Source organism: Balaenoptera acutorostrata, chromosome 6, assembly GCF_949987535.1.
Source record: "Balaenoptera acutorostrata chromosome 6, mBalAcu1.1, whole genome shotgun sequence".
NCBI classification, from domain to species: domain Eukaryota; kingdom Metazoa; phylum Chordata; class Mammalia; order Artiodactyla; family Balaenopteridae; genus Balaenoptera; species Balaenoptera acutorostrata.
Genome location: NC_080069.1, coordinates 116,921,150 through 116,944,174, shown reverse-complemented (window position 1 = coordinate 116,944,174; position 23,025 = coordinate 116,921,150). Strand labels below are relative to the sequence as shown.

At 45.8% G+C, this 23,025-nt stretch overlaps 1 protein-coding gene across 8 annotated transcripts in view; it reads right to left on the bottom strand.

Moving 5' to 3' along the window:
• Positions 1 to 23,025, bottom strand: part of RALGPS1 (Ral GEF with PH domain and SH3 binding motif 1) — a 292,098-nt gene that overhangs the window by 211,583 nt on the left and 57,490 nt on the right. For all 8 annotated transcript variants that reach the window (XM_057548190.1, XM_057548193.1, XM_057548192.1 and 5 more), the window contains exon 4: positions 22,254 to 22,304. In XM_057548190.1, coding sequence (XP_057404173.1) covers positions 22,254 to 22,304 — 51 coding nt within the window. The remainder of the gene's footprint in view (positions 1 to 22,253; positions 22,305 to 23,025) is intronic.

Here is a 23,025-nt window from a genome sequence, read left to right as displayed (position 1 = left end):
CACGCTGGGGTGTCTGCCCAGCTCTTGACCATTCCTACTTCTCTGGGAACTGCACCTTGCCCTCGACCCCATCACAAGGGTAGTCACCTTGGATGACATGAACTCGACCCCCACCGCGCCATCAGTAATTCCTTGTGTATGAATTTGGACTATAGGTGCAGGGAGAGAGAACAGAGTCAGCCTCCAGGGCTTAGGGCAGTCATCTTGTGCCTCCCTTGCCTACCAGGGAGTCAGAGGGAGCCGGTGGAAGCGAAAGGGAGCTGAGGAAGGATGGAGGAGAGAGAGGAAAGACTGGTCTGGCCAGGCTTCTGAGCCCGGATTCCAGCCTCTCTCCACTTCTGGGTTCCATGAGACACCCCGAGGCTTACAGAAAATTCCCCTTTTTATTGGCAAATTCCCCTTTGTCAAGCTGGCTTGAGCCGTTTTCTGTTACTTGAAACTAAAAACATCACCTGGTCTCCCACTGTTCTGTTCTCACAGCCCGGCAGCCTGGGTGGCCTCAGTGAAGGAAAGGGTGAGGAAGGGGAGGGACAGCCTGACGGAGGGCAAGGCTTAGAAAGCCCCTTTCTCAGGGAAACCAATCAAACAGGAATCCAGGGACCTCCTTGGAAGAGTCAGGAGCCAGGAACCAGAGACCTGGGACCTGGTTTCCAACTCCGAGGGAGTTTGGACTCTGTTGACATTCCCAAAGTGCAGCTTTGCTTCCCTGCTTCCCTGCAGAGGGGTTATGTAGCTAAAGGTCAATGAAGTCAGCGCTGTGAGCTAATCCTTCAGAAGTGGGAAGGGTGGAGATTAGGAGAGCATCTCATCACACAGGCATCCTGGGGACATATGCCCCAGGGTATGGAGTTTTGGGGAAGGGAAAGCTAGCCTGGGCTCAGAGGTTCAGGGGCTCAGAGAAGTGAAGCGAATTTCCCAAGGCTGCACAGCAGCAAGTGCGAGGCCAGTTCAACCTAGGTGGGCCATACACTAACCCATGGTCTCAGCTCCACCCCCATCAGTAGATTTCACCTGCCAACTCTTCTTTCCTGGGGCCTAGAGCAAAGCAGCATTTGTGACCATCAATAAAAATAATAATGACCTCTTCTCCCCATCCCCACCAAAGGGACTATTTACAATCACGGTCCTCAGCGAAGGGTGGTCCTGTTAGATGGAGGTGCTCTGTCCGCCTGAGGACCCTGACGGATCTGAGGCCGCACACTGGGCTGCAGAAGCTGGGGATTGGATCTGTTCTGTACAGAGAAGGGAGATGGATGGTCCTGAGAGGGGAACAAAGAGCTGGGAAGAGGCTGGGATCAGCTAAAGGACCCACAGTGATGGCGCAGCCGATGGGTATTTTAGAAACAGTGATGCCTACAGCGCCTGTTAAAGCTGTTAATGTGGGTCCCAAGGTTCCCTTTCCAAGAAGTCTCCATGGCTCCCTAGCACTTTAAGTGGCAGATTCTTTGGGAGGAACCTGCAGAGTTGTTGCTCCATCACTGTGATTCGGTGTAGAAATGATGTACGTGCTAGGAATAAGCCTCCAGGGACTTGCACGGATCTGGAGAAAGATCTGGCCTTCCTAAATCCACAGGATTGGCATTCAAGACTCAAGACCAGTTTGCATCCATCTCAGAGAGACATCTGGGTGACAGCAACAACAATTTAAGGAAGAAGAAAAAGAGGAAGATGAGGAACAGCAGCAACAGCCATCTACTGGGCACTAATGTTCCAGCCGGAGCGCTAAGTAAGGACTTAAATGCATCATCACACAAACCCTCCCAATAGCACTATGAAGTAGCTACTACTGTCATCACTGTTTTATAGATGAGATAACAAAGATTTAAAGATGTTAAGGAACCTGCCCAAATTCACACAGCCAGTTTGTGATGGAGTGAGATCTCCACTCAGCTCTGTCTGAACCATAGCTCACACTATTAACCCGTATGCCACACAGTCTCCCCAAAGATAAGGTGCTAGAGCCCTGACTCTTCCCCTTCCTTTCTGGAAGGTTCTAGGCAACCAGGGATCCTATCCAAGATGCACCCCATCCTGGCTGCTCTGGTTATCACTAGGGCCACTTCTCTCAAGGCTGCTCCTTCAGGTGTTTTGTTTTCCCAGGTCCCACTAAGTGTCCCAACTTTCAGGGACACTTTGAGCCCTAAGAAGTCTCCAGTGGCAAGTCAGCCGTCAGGATCTCTTCACAAGCCCAGGGGTCCTCCTCTAGAAAGGGCCAGGATCAGAGGCTCCCGGGAACCTAGAATCTGCCGGAGGGCAGGCAGATAGGTCTACAGAACAGACCGATTTAAACCTTCTGAGAGGGGCTTCCCTGGCGGTGCGGTGCTTAAGAATCCGCCTGCCAATGCAGGGCACACGGGGTCGATCCCTGGTCCAGGAGGATCCCACATGCTGCAGAGCAACTAAGCCCATGCGCCACAACTACTGAGCCTGCGCTCTAGAGCCCGCGAGCCACAACTACTGAAGCCCATGCGCCCTAAAGCCCGCACACTGCGACTACTGAAGCCCATGCGCCTAGAGCCCGTGCTCTGCAACCAGAGAAGCCACCACAAGGAGAAGCCCGCGCACCGCAGCAAAGAGTAGCCCCTGCTCGCCAGAACCAGAGAAAGCCCGCGCACAGCAACAAAGACCCAACTCAGCCAAAAATAAATAAATAAATAAACCTTCTGAGGAAGAAGTGAAGTGATCTAATTGCCTTGTCATGCTCCTGGCGCCGGGCATCTCCTGTGGGTGTCTCACAGGCACCTCAAATTCAACACCCACGAAAACAAATTCCCCAAGTGCCCACCCCACCCTCCATCATCTGCTTGTCCTCCATCAGCCACCGAGGTGCCCAGAATCTGCACATGACCCAGCCACACGGGAGATTTCCTTCAGTGCCCTGTCCTCCCTGTCTGGGTCTCTCACCTCAGGCCTTGGCCCAAGCTGCCCCCTCTGCCAGGAATATTCCTCCTCCTCCCCTGCACCTGACCACCTCCACCTCGCACCTCAGGTGCAGGTTTACACACCATTTGTTCAGACGAGCTTTCCTGATCCCCTACATGACCCCAAGCCAAGCTGGATGCTCCTTCGAGGGCTCCTATGGCACAAGTAACGCTCCAGACAGGAGCCCTGACTGTTCTTTATCGAGGCACTTGTTGAATTGCCCATCTTCCCTCCCTAGACCATTAGCAACTCGCTGGAATAGCACCTAAGAGCCTAACTTGTTCACCTTTGCGTGTCCGGCTCCTAAGGAGGAACCTGGCCAGAGTGGGTGCCGAATAACCAATTGCTGACTGAGTGAGCGGAATCCTGTATCAACCCACAGGAAGTAAAGTGATTTGAAAAAATGAGTGTTCCAGATGGTGGCGGCTCAACTCTTTAAGCACAGCAAGTGTTCAGTCAGTGAGTCAATGACAATTTACTGAACAGATACTACGTGCCCAGCACCAAGCATTTGAGAGACAAAGACACACAAGGCTTGGGTTTCAGGGCCCTTTGGAATCTAATGAAAGCTATGGGCTCCCTCCTCAGTGAAATGTGAGTCACAAAATTATGTGAAAGTTTTTACACTATATATTTTTTCATTAAGTTTAAATGAAAAATCTTTTCAGAAATTATTTCTCTTATTTTTTTCAAGCAAAAAAAATTAACACCAACTTCCTAAAAAGAATTAAAAGAAATCCAAACTGTGCCGATAAGACTGTCCCGTGGATCCTGCTGCAGTCCGGCTCGAGAGAGGCAGTTACCAGGGGTCAGCGTGTGGCTCCTCGAGCCAGACCACCTGAGTTCGAATCTGACTCTACCACTGACCAGCCTATAACAATGGGCAGATCGATTAGCCTCTCTGGCCTCTCATTAGAAAATGAAGATAATAAAAGTGCCTACATTATATACGATCGTTGTGAATATTCAGTAGTCCGATTCATGTAAAATTATTAGAATAGTGACTGACACACAGCAAGCACCCAATAAACACAGCTATAGATATTATGACTGAACACAAAGTTGGAATTGTGGAACACTCCTTGACATCCAACACACACAACGCTCCTTGACACGTGACACCCTGAGGCTCAGTCGACTTGACGTTTTTGTTTACCAACAGACATTGAACCCTGGCTCCCAGAGGAAGGCAGTGGCACCAGATCATCACTCCCAAAGCCCACTGATGAGAGTCAGCCAGCATCGGATGTCTAGGACCAGCACTGTTCTCCAAGAGCTGGCCAACTGAATCAACGCTGCATCACCTTCTTTTCTCTCAACCCACTGAGGAAAGCAATGTCAAGGTCTCCTTCACTGAGGAGTTGCCCCCCAGGAAGGACTGTGAATCCAGACTCCCTCTGCGTGTTTTCCTTCCACAGAGAAGTACAGTGCTCTAGGTATCTCCAGATTTCTGCTGCTGAGGACTTAGCATGACTCTGCCACTCCCGGGCTGCACAAACATTTCTCCCAGCAGTAGAAAGCTCACAGACTTGTCCGGCACAGTCTCCTCTTCTAGAAGCCAGCATGGCCAAAACGGTCCGTTTTTTCAGAAACATCTATAATGGTGAAATGAAAGGTTTACCTCATTCACGTGGCCAAAAATATCTAGTAAGCCAAGTCATGAATAAATTCCTCTTTCTCTGTTTTGTGTGTTTTCCTTTACTTTCAAAGAAAAAAAAAGTAGAACTTCAGTCTGAAGTTTGGTCAGGTACTTCAAGACTCGTCCTTCGGAGAGGCAGCGAAATCCTGGGTAGTCGAAGCCGCTCTATGTTCTGCTCCATTTCATAGCAAGACCTCCTGGGAAGGCAGTAACCCCAGGCCCCAGCTCTGATGAAACTGCAGGCTTTCAAAGCAGGCTTTCAGGACCACTGCAGCCTTTGACATCTACACACGCTGGCACAGAAAGGCCCAGCCACAGGGGCAGGTGGGCCTTCTTGCTTCATCAAAGCTACAAAACCAGATGTGTTGCCAGACAAAGCAGATGCTTCATCCGTGCACAGATAGCCTTGACATTCCTTTCAGTCAAAATTTAGCTTGGCAAGGAAACTGTTTGCCATTCGTGAAGACTTGGAAGTTTCCCAAAGAGGTTTGCAATATAAGAATTCTTCTTGGATGCTGACCACACGCAGGTAACAGGCAGCAACAGGAGCTGGCTGCTCTGAGACTATCACTAGCAGACTGTGCGATGAATTTCAAAGGAATCGGCACAACTACTGATTCTTTCCATGACCTACTTCAAAATACCAGAAGATGGGTCAGCTATTCTAGAAATGATATTATTTGACACAAGAACTGCTTTAATCTCCTTCCTCAGCTCAGCTCAGCCACGTCCAGGTTATGTGGCTTCAAGCTCCCTCCTGACTTCTCCTGCTTGGCAAAGCAATAAGCAATTCTGAAGGGTATTCCAAAACAAGGCTTTTGTGTTGCGGTGAATCCAAGCTTTGGAAAATGTTCAGCCTTTCCAAGTCAAGGCTTCTTCTTCCCAATAAGGTCTCCCCTCCCCTAGGAATCTTTGGGAGGTGGGTGCTCCTTCCCCTTTGCAGGTGTCATGTGATCACTGACAAGAGTCCTATCACTGCAGCCTCCATGTCTGGTTATGAAAGGAAGACCAAAGACTATGTAAGCTTCATTGCACTCTTTTTGTTTGACATTTTTTGACTTGAGCTAGGATCATTGCACATACAAACAGAAGTACATAATCATAAAGGTAAGGTACACTTTCATAAATTTCTTTCAAAGGGAAAATATTAGATAACACAATGACAATGATAACCGTCATTACCGAGATGTATGCATCTCATGCCAACCTACACACTTTTGGAGTAGAATGATACCTTAATGTGATTTGAGAAAAATAACTTTTTTCTGCAGAAGATAGTTTTCAAAATAAAGAATAGTTTTCAAAATAAAGAAAGAGGCTTTTGATTCTGTTTATGACAAAGTAACTAGTATCAGATTAACCATAAAAATTGGATAAAGTACCAACAACAAAAACCTGGCTATTTAAAGATCTTAGAGAGCAACCAAAGCAGCCAGGAAGGCCCAAGACCCCAGAAAGAAGGATAATGCACTGAGGGGAGCTCTCTGTTCACTGTTGTTCCATCCTCTGACAATACCAAGTGTCAGCAAAGGTGCGGAACAGCTGAACTCTCCCACACTGCTGATGGGAATGTGCAACACTTCTGAAAACAGTTTGGCAGTAACTAGTAAGTGAACATGCACATTCCTTATGACCAAGTAATTCCATTCCTGGAAATTATACTCAAGAGTGATGGTGTTTATGTCTAAAAACAGACATGTTCAAGGATGTTTTGTGGCAGCGTTATTTATAATAGCCCCAACCTAGAAACAACCAAAATATCCATCAACATTGGAAAGGATAAATAAAATAAGGTCTACTCATACAATGGATGGAATACAATACAGAAATGAAAAAGGATAAAGCTCCTGCTACACACACAAACACGGTAAGTCTCACACATATAACGTTAAGTAACAATAGAAAGTATATACTGATACAATATGATTCCACTTATATAAAATTCAAAAATTGACAAACTACTAGTAGTGATAGAGGTTAGAATAAACATACTTGGGGGTAGTTAATGGCTTGGAGGGGCATGAGGTAGGCTTCTGGGGTACTGGTATGTTTCATATCTTGATCCAGTGGCAGCTACATAGTTTGTTACCTTGTAAAAATGCATTGAGCTGTACCTTCAGACTTGTACACTTTACTATATGTACTTTTATTTTTTATTATTATTTTTTCTACATCTTTACTGGAGTATAATTGCTTTATAATGGTGTATTAGTTTCTGCTTTATAACAAAGTGAATCAGCTATACATATACATATATCCCCATATCTCCTCCCTCTTGCATCTCCCTCCCACCCTCCCTATCCCACCCCTCTAGGTGGTCACAGAGCACCAAGCTGATCTCCCTGTGCTATGCAGCTGCTTCCCACTAGCTATCTATTTTACATTTGGTAGTGTATGTAAGTCCCTGCCACTCTCCCACTTCGTCCCAGTTTACACTTCCCCCTCCCCGTGTCCTCAAGTCCATTCTCTATGCCTGCATCTTTATTCCTGTCCTGCCCCTAGGTTCTTCATAACCATTTTTTTTTTTTTTTAGATTCCATATATATGTGTTAGCATACGGTATTTGTTTTTCTCTTTCTGACTTACTTCACTCTGTATGACAGACTGTAGGTCCATCCACCTCACTACAAACATACGTACTTTTAAAAATCTCTTTAAAAGACTTTAACAGATAATTATTTAATGTAAATACAAGAACAATGTCTTGAGAAGATTATTACATATGTAGAAGTAAAATGTATGACAATACTACAAAGAATGGGAGAGAGGTAAATAGAAGTACACTCTTCTAAAGTTCTTATATTAAATATGAAATGGTATATTATCACTTGAAAGTAAACTGTTATATGTTAAAGATGTATATTATAAACCCTAAACCAACCACTAAAAGAAATTATAGCTAGTTAGCCAATAGAAGAGATTAAAGGGAATCATGAAATATGCTCAATTACTTAAAAAGAAGTCAGAAGAAGAGGAAAGAGGGAACAAGAATAGATTTAAATCCAACCAATTCAGTAACCACATTTAATATAAATAGTCTAAGTACCCCGATTAAAAGGCAGAGGTGGTCAGATTTGGAAAAAAAGCAGGACTCGACTATATGTTTCCTACAACAAACCCACTTTAAATATAAAGATACAAATAGGTTGATAAAGTAACAGGATGAAAAATATATATCATGCTCTCTTAGTCTGTTCAGGCTGCTATAACAAAAATACCATAAATAGAGTGGCTTATAAACAACAGAAATTTATTTCTCACAGTTCTGTAGGCTGGGAAGTCCAGGATATGCTGGTAGACTCAGTGTCTGGTAAGGGCCCACTTCTTGGTTCATCTTTTCACTGTGTCCTCACATGGTAGAAGGGATGAGCTAGCTCTCTGAGGTCTCTTTTTAAGGGCACTAATCCCTTAGTGAGGGATTAGTGAGGGATCCACCCAAAGGCCCCATGTTCTAATTCCATCACTGTGGATGTTTGGATTTCAACATATGAGTTTGGGAGGTACATTCAGACCATGGCACATGCTAACACTGATCAAAAGAAAGATGTCTATATTATCAAACAAAGTAGATTTCAGGGCAAAGAATAGTTCCAGGGATAAGGTGGGTCATTTCATAATGATGAAGGGTAAATTCAATAGGAAGACATAATTGTAAATGTTTATGCAGCTAATACTAGAATTTCAAAATGCATAAAGCAAAAACTGATAGAATTTAAAGAGAAATCAACAAATCTACAATTATAAGGCAGATTTCAATACTCTTCTCTCAATAATCAATAGAACAAATAAGTAGAAAATCAGTTAGGTTAGGATATAGATGAGTTCAATAATACTATTAACCCACTTGACCTCAATTATATTCATAGAGTGCTCTATGCAAAAACTGCAGAATACATATTTTTTTCAAATTCACTCAGAACTTTATCAAGATTGACTGTAGTTATGCCATACATAAACCTCAATAAATTTAAAATAATTTCAAACCATACAAAGTATGTTCTCTAAATACAATGGAATTAGAAATCAATAGCGTAAAATACCTAGAAAATCCCCAAATATTTAGAAACTAAGAACACATTTTTAATAATTCATGGATCAAAAAGAAATCAAAAGGAAAATTAGAAAACATTTTGAACTGAATGAAAATGGAAGTCCAAAATATCAAAATGTGTGGGATAAAGCTAAAGCAATGCTTAAAAGGAAATTTATAGCACCAGATGCCTACATTAGAAATGAAGAAAGGTCTCAAATCATTGACCTCAGCTTCCACTTTAAGAAGCTACAAGAGTGAATTAAACCCAAAGTAAGCAGAAGAAAGGAAATGTTTTTTTAAAAAAAATATGAACAGAAATCAATGAATTACAAAACATAAAAGCAATAGAAAAAAACTAATGGAAGCAAATGCTGTTTTTCTGAGATCAATAAAATTGATAAACTTAGCCAGACTGATCAGAAAAAAAAAAGGAGACACAAATTATCAATACCAGGAATGAGAGAGTGGAAATGATTACAGATCCTATAGATATTAAAAGGATAAGGGAATATTATGAACAACTTCATGGGAATAAATTTAACAACTTAGATAAAACAGACAAACTCATTGAAAAACACAACCAAAGCTCACTAAAAAAATGTAATATACTACATGAATACTCTACATCTATTAGAGAAATTGAATTCATAGTTAAAAAGCGTTCCACAATAATCTAGCAATTGCACTCCATGGTATTTACCCAAAGGGGATGAAAACTTATATCTATACACAAAAGAACTGCATTTGGATGTTTATAGCAGCTTTATTCATAATTGCCAAAACTTGGAAGCAACCAAGATGTCTCTCAGTAAGACAGGTGAATGGCTAAACTGTGGTACATCCAGACAATTGAATATTATTCAGTGCTAATATGAAATGCTAATCAAGCCATGAAAAGATATGGAAGAGCCTTAAATGCATATTACTAAGTGAAAGAAGGCCATAAAACTGTATGATTCCAACTCTATGACAGGCTGGAAAAGGCAAAGCTATGGAGACACTGAAAAGGTCAGTGGTTGCCAACGGGGAGAGAGAGGGATGAATAGAGAAAGGATTTTTAGGGCAGGGAAACTATTCAGTATGATACTATAAATGGTGGATACATGTCATTATGCATTTGTCAAAACCCATAAAATGTACAAGGGTTCACCAAGAGTGAACCCTAATGTAAACTATGGATGTTGGGCAATAATGATATGTCAATGTAGGTTCATTAATGAAACAAATGTACCACTCTGATGGGGATGCTGATAGTGGGGAAAACGGTTGGGGGTCGGTGGGGGACAAGGGGTATATGGGAACACTGTCTAATTTCTGCTCAGTTTTGCTGTGAGCTAAAACTGCTCTTAAAAGTAGTCTATTTAAAAGGAAAGAACAAAAACCTTTCCACAAAGAAAACTCCAGGTCCAGGTGGCTCTATGGGTGAAATCTACCAAATATTTACAAAAGAAATCATACCAATTCTACATAAACTCTTCTGGAAAACTGAAAAGGAAAGAATGCTTCCTAACTTGTTTTATGAGGTCAGTATTACACCAGAAATATATTAAAACCAGATATTAAAAAAACTGATATTAAAACCAGAAAAAGACATTTCAAGGAAAGAAAAATACAGACCAGTATTCCTCATCATGAACACAGATGCAAAAATTCTTAGCAAAATTTTAGCAAATCAAATCCAACAATATACAAAAAGGAGTCTACATCATGACCAAGTGGGGTTTATCACAGGAATGCATTCAAAAAATCCATCATGTAATTCTCCTTAGCAACAGACTGAAAAAAAAAAAATGATTATCTCAATAGATGTAGGAAAAACATTTGATAAAACCCAATATCCATTCCAGACAAAAATTCTCAGCAAATTGGGATTAGGAGGGAACACCCTCAAACTGATAAAAGCCACGTATGAAAAACCTACAGCTTACAGCTAATATCATACTTAAAAATGAAAGACCACTTTTCCTCTAAGACTAGAAACAAGCCAAGGATATCTGCTCTCATCACTTCTGCTCAACATGGTACTAGAGATTATAGCCAGTTAATAAGACAAGGAAAAGAAATAAAAGCATCTAGTTTAGAAAGAAAGAAATTAAACTGTTGTTATTCACAGAGCTATCATCATCTTGTAGAAAATCCTATAGAATCTACAAAAAAAAGCTCCTAGAATAAGTGAGTTTAGCAAAGTTGTAGGATACAGGTCAATTTACAAAAATCAGTCATATTTCTATAAACTAGTAATGAACAATTGGAATTTAAATAAAATAACATTTACAACAGCATAGAAAATGAAATACTTAGGAATAAATCTGACAAAAGATGTGTAAGACCTATACACTGAAAAGTATATAGCATTACTGAAATAACTTAAAGAAGACCTAAATACATGGATGTGCATACTATGTTCATGGTTCCAGGGACTCAGTATTGTTAAGATGCCAATTTTCCCCAGATTGATCTATGGAGTCAACCCAACCACAATCATAGCCTAGCAAGTTTTGTAAAACCTAACAACCTGATTTTAAAATTCCTATGGAAATGCAAAGGACTAGAATAGCCAAAACAATTTCGAAATAGAAGAACACATCTTAAGGACTTATATTACCTGATTTTAAGAAGACAGCTGTGGGAGTGGAGAGGAGGGAGGGACTGCAAGGAGCACAAAGCAACTTTCTGGGTGATGGGTATGTTTATTACCTTGATTTGATGATGGTTTCACATGTATATACATACATCCAAACTCATCAAATTATTGGCTTTATTTACGCATGACTTATTATATGTCAATTATGCCTCAATAAAGCTGAAAAAATCTCACTCCATCCTCATGTCCAACTTTTCAAGGTAGTCATATCATCAGCTCCATTTTGCAGACATGTGACTTGAGCCTTGGAGTGATTAAGTGACTTAAGCACGGTCCCAGAGATACAAACCTAGTCCTTCTCACTCCAGAGCCCAGAAAGAAATGCTCTTCTACCTGCCTCTCATTCATCCAACAACTCCTGACAAGTACTGACCCCATAATGTGCCACTGTGGTTGGAGTTAGGGAACAGCAGTGACAAAAGGTCCTTCCTCAGAGATTTCGACACACTGCTGGGCCCAGGGCCCTTCTAAGCTTGACTTATTAGCCTGTCGTTGCTTTTCTCCTTATTACATCACTGACCTCTCTCAAAAGAGGAGAAATAGCTTGTTGAGTTTCGGCTGTGCACCAGGCTGCCTGCCCATGTGATCTCCTTGAAGCATCACAGCACTGTGAGACGGGTATCGGGTATCATTTCCACTTTACAATTAAGGAAATGAGGCCCAGGGAGGTAAATGAACCTGCCATGATCACACAGCTGGAGAGCATCGGAGCCAGGCTTCAAATGCAGATCTTCCTGCCTCCGAAGCGTGAGCCTCCCATCCCACCAAACTGCCTGCAATCAGGCAGCTGCTCCTGCAGCAAGAGTCTAAGTGAACCCTGTTTTTCTCGCAGACAAAATCGCAACCAGGAGGCAAGTCCCCATGGATGAAAACAGCTGTTAGCCAAATGTTCTGTTTTGTGTTATTAATTCATTTAAAAGGAAATTTGGTTTCTAACCAGCACTAATGTCATACCCACACTCAAGAAGGGAGAAAAAATGAGTCTGGAAATTGCTGTGTTGGTGTCATTGGATCAAATGTGCTGCTGGCCTATGTCTGCAGCCAGACCCAACTCCTGCCCCAGACGGCTCTCCCCACCCTTCAGGCAGGTCTTTTTCTGGGGCCCAGAGAGGGACTCCAACCTCTGTCTCCATCATGAAGGGAGCTGGGGGAAAGCCCGTTCCCACTTTGTTTTCATTGTGACAAGAAATCCTTACAAAGGATAGAGTGATTACTAGGAAATGAGAAGCAAATAACAAATGCAAACTCAGAGCAGTAACAGATGAGAAAGACAGCTGCTCAGGCTTCTGTTGCTAACTAACATCAACACTGAAACGCTGGAGCCATCCTCCCCAGGCCTCGGCCCAACTGGAGGGCAGCTGGCTCACCCCCTACTACCTGATTCCCTTTTTTTAACAAAGAGAGGCAGGATAGCGTAGACGTCAAGAGTATTCAGTGGGACCTTACTATTGTTATTATTACTACTACATCCTACATATATTCAACAAATAACATCAGGCACTGTGCTAGGTCACAGGATATGGGGTACTGGCATGATCCCTGCATCCGTGGAGTTTATAATCTAGGAGGGAGACAGACTTGACACACCAATCATTCAGACTTTCCAAAGTCGTGACATTTCAGCACAGTGGTGAAGAGCACTGTACATGAGCAGCGGTAGATGATGAGGTGAGAGGGAACCGAGGGGAAACTGCAGCACCCTGAGATCTAAGCTGCTCACTCCATCTCCTGACAGAGGAGGAGGAGTCGCCTGTGATGGGGAAGAGGTGGACATTCCAGGTGGAGAGCACAGCACACGGGAAGGCAGGGAGAACAGGGAGGCTGCGGGGCAGCATGGAGCAGCGGGCTGCGGCAGGAGGTCTACCGCTGGCCCATCATGCAGAGCCTGGCCGGCTGGGTAAAGGAGACAGGTCGGCATCCTAGGAGCACTGAACCTCAGAGGGTTCTAGGCAGGACAGGGACACAGTCGGATTTTGGCTTTAGAAAGATGTCTCCGAATACAGAGAGGAGGTTGAGAGGCCGGGATTGAACGTGGGGAGATGTGATCGGAGGAGAGGTGGCAGTGGCTTAGGCTAGGCTGGGTCAGTGGAGGGAAATGGTCTGAGAAAATGGCCCAGCATGTGACCTGAAAGAGGGGTTTTAATGATGTCAGCGAAACCAATCTCCTCTTTACAAAAAACTGCCTTGCTGGCAACGTTCTTCCCTTCTCCCAGGGCCAAACGCTGTGATTCCAAGGAGCAGCAAAGACACACAGGGTTTGTCCGACATCCAACACTGACCTCTGCTTTCTGGAATGCCCGCTTCTTCAGAGCAAGCAAACGGCATCCAGACAAAAGGCCAGAGGGTCAGGTTCCTGAACCCACAGGCAGTGTTTTCCTGAACTGCAACGTGTCATGTGGCCCAGAGGAAACCGTGTACTTCAGTGGGGAGTCTTCCATTCCTCGGCAGGCCAGCAGATGCGGCTCCAGCCAGGCCCCGAGGACTCAGGTCCTGATGTGGGGAAGGGTGAAACCAAATCTCTCCAGAGTGAGTGCCCCCCAGGGACAAGCGTTCTATCTGGATACCGCCTCCATTTTCCCAAAACATTTGTTAATGCGCTCCCACCTCCTCCTTCTCACCGGATCTGCCCTTTATTTATTTTTGAGGTAGCTTTTTTTTTTTAACACCTTTATTAGAGTATAATTGCTTTACAATGGAGTGTTAGTTTCTGCTTTATAACAAAGTGAATCAGCTATACATATACATATATCCCCTTTAAATCCCAGGCTCCCTCCAGGGCCACAGGGAGGAGGGGAGCGAGGATCCAGGATGCACGCCCAGCTGGAACACCCCTTGCCTGCCTTCCACTGACACTCAGCACCTGGCCTGTGCCTCAAACCCAAGTGGCAGGTGCTGGTGACACTCTGGTTCCTTCCCTCACGAGGCTCCAGTCTAGGCCTGCAGCTTTCTTCTGAGCCATTTCTGGGCCCCTCCGTCTCCCCTCCACGTTGCCATCGGCTCCTGAGCCCAGGATGCTCTCGTCTTCAGTTCTGGCTCACAGTTTCCTCCTCCCACTCTCCTGCCATCATCTCCGGGGAGGTCTGTACACTGGGTGATGCCCTCTCAATTCTGGGTCACAATGCACCTCAACCTCCCCCTGGAAAGACTTTCGTCCCCCTCCACCTCAGCTATCCACAAGCACAGCCATCACCCCTTCAAGCACAGTCGCCAGAGCGACCCCACCTCTGACCCTGAACTCTGAAACCCTTCTCCTTCCAGGACTTCCTGGCCTCCCTCCCCTGGACAAAACGCTGCCCACCACCCTGCTCGACTTCAGGACACTGGGCTCCCTGGGCCTCCTCCTGCCTCCAGGGCCACTTCCTCTGCCTCCTTCTCTGCCCTCTGCTCTTCCCTCTGCTCCCCACACGCAGAGTGTACCCCTCTGTCTGCTGTGTCTTCTTGCCTCGGCCCTCACAGCAGCCCCCTATTCAGTCTAGGGCCAGGCCCCTCCCCACCATCACTACCACCCTTGTCTCCCACCCATGGCTGCACACTCCCCAAACCGGTCTCCCTGACTGCAGTGGGCTCTGTCTCCGCAGTTAGAACAAACATCCTAAAATACAAATCTGTCCATGTCACTCCCCTTTTGAAACCACTCCGTGAACCCCCAAGGTTAACAAGCTAAAGCTCTGCCTCCTGACCCCTCTACCCGCCACTCTCTCCTCGAGGCCCTGCCAGCCCCAAATGCCTCTTGTCCACTGTCCGTTTACACGTCTGCCCCTCACTCTCACTGGATGGTGCCCATGTCCCCTCTGTCTCTGTCTCTCCAGCGTGTGGCACAGCAGACAGATGAAGGAGTGAACGAGTGAAGGTCCGTCTGACTGCTGGGAAATCTGGCAGCGGGGATGGAGCAGTGTCGGCAGGGACAGCAAGACTGGAAAACACAGGCACATGGAGACACCTTCTACCTCACTGAGTTTGGTACCCACCGCAGTTTGTTTCCATCACACTCGGGCCTGCTGGACACCCATCCACACGCCTCTGAGACCCTGCACACCCCCAGCTGCCAGTCAGCAAGAGAATGACACACTGACCTCTGGTGAGCACGCCTACATCCCCGGATGCCCTTGAGGCATGCCTTTGAGGAACCATGCCCTTGAGGAACACAGAACCGAGAGAACAATGGGCTCACCGGTTTTTCTCCCCAGAAGCCAGGCACTAAAAGTAGTGTTAAACTTTGGTAAATATACTATCTGCCTTTTCAGTGAGTTATTCACTCTGCCTGAAATGTCCTTCCCACTCCCATCCCATTCCTTGAATCAGCCATCAGATACGATCCCTTTCAGCCTTCAAGGCTCAGTGCCAGTGTCCTGACTCTAACGCAGAGAGAGTCTTCCCACGCAGTCTTCGCATGGCCCCCAGGTCACCGTGGTGTGAGTCTCCATCTAGACTGCAGCCTCCCCGCCATCCAGGGAACTAGGGTGTGAACTTGGGTCTGAAGGATTCCAAGTACAGTGCTCTTAACCACTCTGCTACTCAGAGCATCACCTCCTCTGGGCCACTGGCTCCCACCCAGGCATCACTGAATGTTCTTTGGAGCATGATCTCACGTCCAAAATGCACAGAACCCAGACTTCCCTCGTGGCACTGTGGTTAAGAATCCGCCTGCCAATGCAGAGGACACGGATTCGATCCCTGGCCCGGGAAGATCCCACATGCCGTGAAGCAACTAAGCCCGTGCACCATAACTACTGAGCCTGCACTCTAGAACCCGCGAGCCACAACCACTGAGCCCGAACACCTCAACTACTGAGCCCACATGCCACAACAACTGACACCCACACACCTAGAGCCCGTGCCCCACAACAAGAGAAGCAACTGCAATGAGAAGGCCACGCACTGCAACGAAGAGTAGCCCCCGCTCGCCACAATTAGAGAAAGCCTGCATGCAGCAATGAAGACCCAATGCAGCCAAATAAATAAATAAATAATTAATTTTAAAAAAATGCAGCAGGGCTGGGTTCCATCCCTGGTCAGGGAACTAGATCCCACATGCACGCCGCAACTGAGAGTGCACATGCCACAAATACGGAGCCTGCCGGCTGCAACTAAGACCGGTGCAACCAAATAAATAAATAAAAATAAATATTAAAAAAATGCACAGAACCTATTCAAAATATGCACCAGTGAGAAATTACAACCACAAGTTACTGGGAACTTGGCATATGCAGGCATTGCCCTGAGTTCTTACACGCCCATTGTAAGGTGAAAACTATGGTTCCCCCATTTTACACATGAGAAAATTGAAGCATAAGGAGAATGAGTAACTTGTCCACAGTCCAAGCTAGGAAGGGTGAAGCTGGGACTGCACCCAGCCTTGCCAGACTGAGCCCGTGCTCTCCAGCACACCGGGCAGCACCAGTGGGCCTAGCAGCTGGGCTTGGATAGAAAGTGGGCTGAGTCAAGCACAGAGCGTGCACATTTTCAGCACATTCTAAGAACAGCAGTTCCCCCTTGATGTTCCACGTTAAAACTAATGACAAAAACAATTCCGACGTTCAAACTGGTCTCTGAGAAACTGTTGGGCCTTCAATTCCACAGGCTGGGAGGTGGGCATAATGACAGACAGATTTGGTAGGTAAGGCTGGGGGGAAAAATGCCACCCTGAAAATGTACCCTCTCCCAAGGCTGCTGCCACCGGGACCCCTCAGAAAGCCCTCCTTCACAATGCAGCCCCCACCCCGAGCCATGGCAGCCAGGAACCCACCCAGGCCTGCAACCCAATCCACCACGGTGGGGATGGGGTTCTAGGCCACAGCTAGTAAGTTACACACAGCTGTGAGCTATTATGCTACAAAGTTGTATCTGCGTTAACTCGCCAGTTTTTGATAAAATTGGTCACTTGTTGGAGTCACTGGGGAACAGGGCAGTTATGGTTCCATATTTGCCAACTTCCATTTTCCTTGCTCTCTGCCAATCCTTAACTCACCATCTCCCTGGCTTCCTCTAAGCCCTGGGCCGATGCTCTCGCGGTCCCCCTTGCAGAAATGAGCAGAAGCCACAGTTCTACCCTCCGTTATCAACAGCAGTTGGAAATCTGAATCTTCAAAGACTGAGCTCACCAGACAAAACCCTTGCTTTGGGGGAAGTGGTTACACCGCAAAACAGGCACCCTGGTAATCACGTCCCCTTACTTGGTACGCCCTCCTTGGCAATGTGCCTAAACTTGGCCAATGTTCTGCTACAGTGCTTCTCCTCTCATTCAGTCATTCATTCACTCTTCACTCATTCAACACATATTAACTGAGTATCTACTATGTTCCAGGCACTGGGATTACAACAGGGTCTCTCAGGATGCAGCCCTTCTGAACCAAGTGAGCATGAACTCCTTCTCTGCCCTGGTGCTTCCAAAGACCTTTGGGAGAAGCTAAGGAGGGAGGCCCACCTGCATGTGTGAGTGGTAGGAGGGAGAGAAGAAAAGGAACTAAAGACAAACAGAACTGCAAAGAAATGCTCAAATTTAACTAGTAGTCTGCTGGTTAATAGTAATACTGATATTATTATTTTAAAACTATTATACGTATATATGATGGGATAATACAAAAAAGTTATTATTATTTATTGTTGTTAGGAACCAGAACTGTCAGTGTAAAAGAAAACATATAAAAACCAAGGGAATTAAGTTAACAATCCTGGAATGTTAGGTTTGAATCCTGGAATGTAAGATGGAAAGATCAACATTGTATTGGTCGTGTTTCCACACGATAAAGTGGTATAACGAACAATCCTGAAATCTCAGAGGCTCACAATGACAACATTTATTTCATGCTCATCGGTCAGCTGATCTTTGCTGGGTTGGCTGGGCTGTGCCAGGTTAGGCTGGAATTCAGGCTTTGGGTCGGGGTCAGGTCATCTTTAATGTCCTCATTTGGGGACTCGGGCTAAATGCACAACAGCTATGGGTCCCTCACAGAGAGTGGAGGTTCCGAGACGGCTGGTGAAGCTTCCTGCCTCTTACTGGCTCAGCTCACCACTTGCATCCCATCACTTGTGCCCAAGTCACGGGCCAGGCACAAAGTCCATGGGGTGGGGAAATATACACCACCCGCGGGGGAGTCATGACAAGGATGAGGAGGGAAGGAAGGATTGTGGAGAAATAATACTACCTACCCAATCATGAATTTATGACTTTTCCTTTAAAAAAAAATTTATTTCCTAGCCCCGTCCACCAAAAAGGCCTAAAAGCAATGGCAATCCAGTATCAATGAACATCCTCTCACCCAGACTGCAGGTTTCTAAATACTACCCTCCACTAAAAGAAACCAGGACCCCTGAGGGAATGCCTGATTCCAGGTCTTCAGCAGGAAATTAGCATATCTTGTTGTATCAAAGAGCAAGGAAGCTATCAAAAAATAATGGGATCAAGGGGCTTCCCTGGTGGCGCAGTGGTTGAGAATCTGCCTGCTAATGCAGGGGACACGGGTTCGAGCCCTGGTCTGGGAAGATCCCACATGCCGCGGAGCAACTAGGCCCGTGAGCCACAACTACTGAGCCTGCGCGTCTGGAGCCTCTGCCCCGCAACAAGAGAGGCCGCGACAGTGAAAGGCCTGTGTACCACGATGAAGAGTGGCCCCCGCTTGCCGCAACTGGAGAAAGCCCTCGCACAGAAACGAAGACCCAACACAGCCAAAAATAAATAAATAAATAAATAAATTTATAAAAAATAATGGGATCACGTTAAAAGGATACAGGAGATGACATTAAAGGGCTCCCATTGGTTAGAGGCGGGATAATTTATGCATCAAAAAGAATAGTGACTACAACTGACTGAAATGGATTCCCAGCCCCACTCTGACCCTATGGAATCAGAATCTCCAAGGATAAAGCCTAGGCATCTGGATTTTTTTTTTATGGAGCTCCTCAACTGATTCTGATGCACAGCCAGGGCTGAAAGGCACAGGTTTCCTGATCTTCTGGGAGTCCAGACCACTCACAATGCCCATCTTGCTCTCACATGCTGGCCTCTGCTTCCTGGAAAGTCTCATCTACATCAAACTTACAAGTGTCCCTTATACATGTGCTTCCGACTCTGGGGTGGTCCAGCCATAACGTGGCAGACATCATCAAGGGGAAAAGTTGCAGTTTTCAGTCTGCTAACAGCAATAACAAGAGCAGAAAAGCTGGGACAGCTCCCAGGGTGCTCCTTTTAACCACAGTTTTGACAATGACAATGAGTAACAAACTCTCCCGTCTTTAGCGAACATATCATAGATCTAAGACATAAAGGTTTAGGGTTTCTCCAGGTACCTCGAAGCAGTTCATTCTTTTTTTTTTTTTTTTTTTAAAGGATTTTCTTATTTATTTATTTATTTATTTTTGGCTGTGTTGGGTCTTCGGTTCGTGCGAGGGCTTTCTCCAGTTGCGGCAAGCGGGGGCCACTCTTCATCGCGGTGCGGGGACCGCTCTTCGCTCTTCATCGCGGTGCGCGGGCCTTTCTCTATCGCGGCCCCTCCCGTCGCGGGGCACAGGCTCCAGACGCGCAGGCTCAGCAATTGTGGCTCACGGGCCCAGCTGCTCCGCGGCATGTGGGATCTTCCCAGACCAGGGCTCGAACCCGTGTCCCCTGCATTAGCAGGCAGATTCTCAACCACTGCGCCACCAGGGAAGCCCGAAGCAGTTCATTCTTAATCCTCACTCTGCAGCAGAATCACCTGGTCAGCTTCTATACAAAACACAGCTGACTGTGTTCTAGACTCTAACCCAGAGACTCAGATTCCATGGTCTAGGGTGGAGTCCAGGCACCCCGTGTCTCCAAGGCTGCCCAGGTGATTCTGATGTGCAGCCACGATTGAGAACCACAGCTCCAAGCCGGTCTTGAAAGCAAAACATCTCCACCTTAATGTCTTGTGACAACTTGAAACGAGATATGCCCTGGAAGAGGCACCTTCCGAACTGCAGTGCCCTGGGAAAAGTCTCGGTCTGCCCCTCCTTGTGCCTCTGAAGAATTCCCCATCCCTTCCCTCCTGCAGTCAGCCCGAGCAGCCACCCCAGCCTCCCTGGGCTCACAGCAGGCTGGGCTGTCCTTCTTGATGCTCAGGACAAAGAATAAAGATCCAAGCGTCTAAACTGCTCCAGATCAAAGCTAAGCAGAGAACACAAGCAGAGCTAGGTTCAGCTGAGAACTAAGGCAACCATCGCACAACTACTCCCCCAAGAGGCTCCAAGATGTAGTGTGTTGGGTTGTTTTCTGTTTTTGTTTTTGTTTTTAATTAGAAAGAATGTGTAATCCCACATTAGAAGAAAATAGAAAAAGACTGGAAGTCAGCCAGTTCAAAAAAGCAAACATAGTTCTGCCCCCCCCAAACCTAATGAATACAACACACACACACACACACACACACACACACACACACTCACACACACCCAAATACAAATCACTGCCACGTCTTCACACAAATGCTGAGTGCAGCTAGCAATACTCGTTTTCCCCTGATTTGTAGTGGGTTGGATGCCAGCTCTAGGAAGGCCTGGATCCTTTGTCTGGCTTTGTATTAAAATATGCTGTTCTGGGCTTCCCTGGTGGCGCAGTGGTTGAGAATCTGCCTGCTAATGCAGGGGACACGGGTTCGAGCCCTGGTCTGGGAAGATCCCACATGCCACGGAGCAGCTGGGCCCGTGAGCCACAATTGCTGAGCCTGCGCGTCTGGAGCCTGTGCCTCGCGACGGGAGGGGCCGCGATAGAGAAAGGCCCGCGCACCGCGATGAAGAGCGGTCCCCGCTTGCCGCAACTGGAGAAAGCCCTCGCACGAACCGAAGACCCAACACAGCCAAAAATAAATAAATAAATAAATAAAATCAAGTAAAACTTTAAAAAAAAAATAAAATAAAATAAAATATGCTGTTCTTCTCAAAGTCTGTAAGAAGAAGGGCATCATGTTAAGAGTGGTGTTCTGGAATTCACACCATAGTTTTGACATATCACCCACCCACACCCCTCTTCTCTGAAATCTGCACCCCATTCACAAGGCTGGGTCCTCTCAGCTGTTCTCGCTCATCTTGGCCACCTACTCCTGACCTGAGTCTCTGAACCAGCACCGGACACGGGACTCAGCGGGGCTGGACTAAGATTTGCGGGTTCAGGTGTGGAAGGTGGCTTCCACGGCATCACATAAATATGGGCCCTTCGGGGAGGCCAGGTTGGACCACAGGGGCAGACAGGACAGAGGGCAGGAGAGAGAGAAGAGGGGAAAGCAGAGGAGAGGGAAAAGCAGAGGAGAGGCAGGGAGCAGGGAGAGGGCTTGCGTCCTGCCCGGCTCTTCAGGCTGCCTGAACTCCATGCCACAGGTTCTGAAAGTGCCTCCTTTATGCTTGTAACAAATTCTTCTTCTGCCTCTTCAGCTACTCGAAATGGATTTCTATTACTAGATAACAAAACCAGAACCCTGACTAAAATAACTGTAAAGCCTCATTATCAACTGCTAAACATTTCCAGGGATTTTTTTTCGAAGACTAAAATCAACTTTTTTTTTTATTGAATACGCTGTTTCTAAAAATATATGTATGCTTTTAACATGAATATGTATGTGTTTTGCTGCGGCAACTGGCTTCAAAATCAGAAACAAGGCAACCACCAGAATTTGGTATCAACAGAAAGAAGGCTCTCTAGGAAACGTTCTCTCCCATCTCTGTCTCAACAGTGAGCATCTCCAGCAGAGGTGACCTGGGCAAAGGAATCAGTGTGGCCAGGCCTGACTCAGGTGTGAAGGCGGTAGGCACCGACTGCCCACAGCCCTGCCAGAGGGGGCCAAATGCAGTGACATCCTCTGGAGAACCTAAACACCTGACTCAAAGAGTGAGCACCTCTGAGAATGGAAAGCTCCTGGATGCTCTCTTTAATGGGGGCTTAAATCAATAACATGAGTTTATAGAGACTTCAAGAGAGAAACCAGGAAACTGAGTCAGTCTAACATGGCCGACTAAATCCTCCCCTCCCAGCCCCAGCATTAGTAGCACAGTGTAAAGGACAAGGTACAGACCTCCGGCTGGATGGCTTTAAACACGGGTATGTCCATTAATGTGATCTGGCTCTGCAACAAAAGAGAATCGGGGTTAGAAAATACTGGAAACCAAAAACAGCTGTCATGTGACTTTGAAACTATACAGAGTAATAAAGTAATAAAGTTGTAATAAAGTACGACGCTTAGAAGTCGTACTTTCCCCCTTGAAATGAAAATCAAGATAGAGTAAAAAATTGGGTAAATTTTGAAAATGCCTCGCCCATTCCTTCCCTCTTCATAAATCTTGATCCACCCTTCCTTCTCAAACATGAGACGAACTTTCAATTTAAGAATTGAGGGACTTCCCTGGTGGTCCAGTGGGTAAGACTCCGCATTCCCAATGCAGGGGGCCTGGGTTCACTCCCTGGTCGGGGAACTAGATCCCGCATGCATGCCGCAGCTAAGAAGTCCGCATGCCGCAACTAAAAGATCTCGCATGCCGCAACTAAGTAAGACACAGCGCAGCCAAACTAAATAAATTAATTTAAAAAAAGGAATTGATAATAGTAGTTTGGAGGGTGGGAGTGAAAGTAAGGGGAACATTTTAAGTTTGGATATTTTCATTCTATTCGAGTTTTTGTTTCAAGTATGATTTTTACAATTTTAAAAAGTTGCAGACACCATATTATAAGTTAGCATGCTAAACAGAGACACTATCTATTACTGTAAATTTAATTTTTTTTTAAATTGTGGCTTATAGAAAGTGTATGTTTCTTCTGAAGCCTAAACCTCCTCTAAATTATACGGTAAA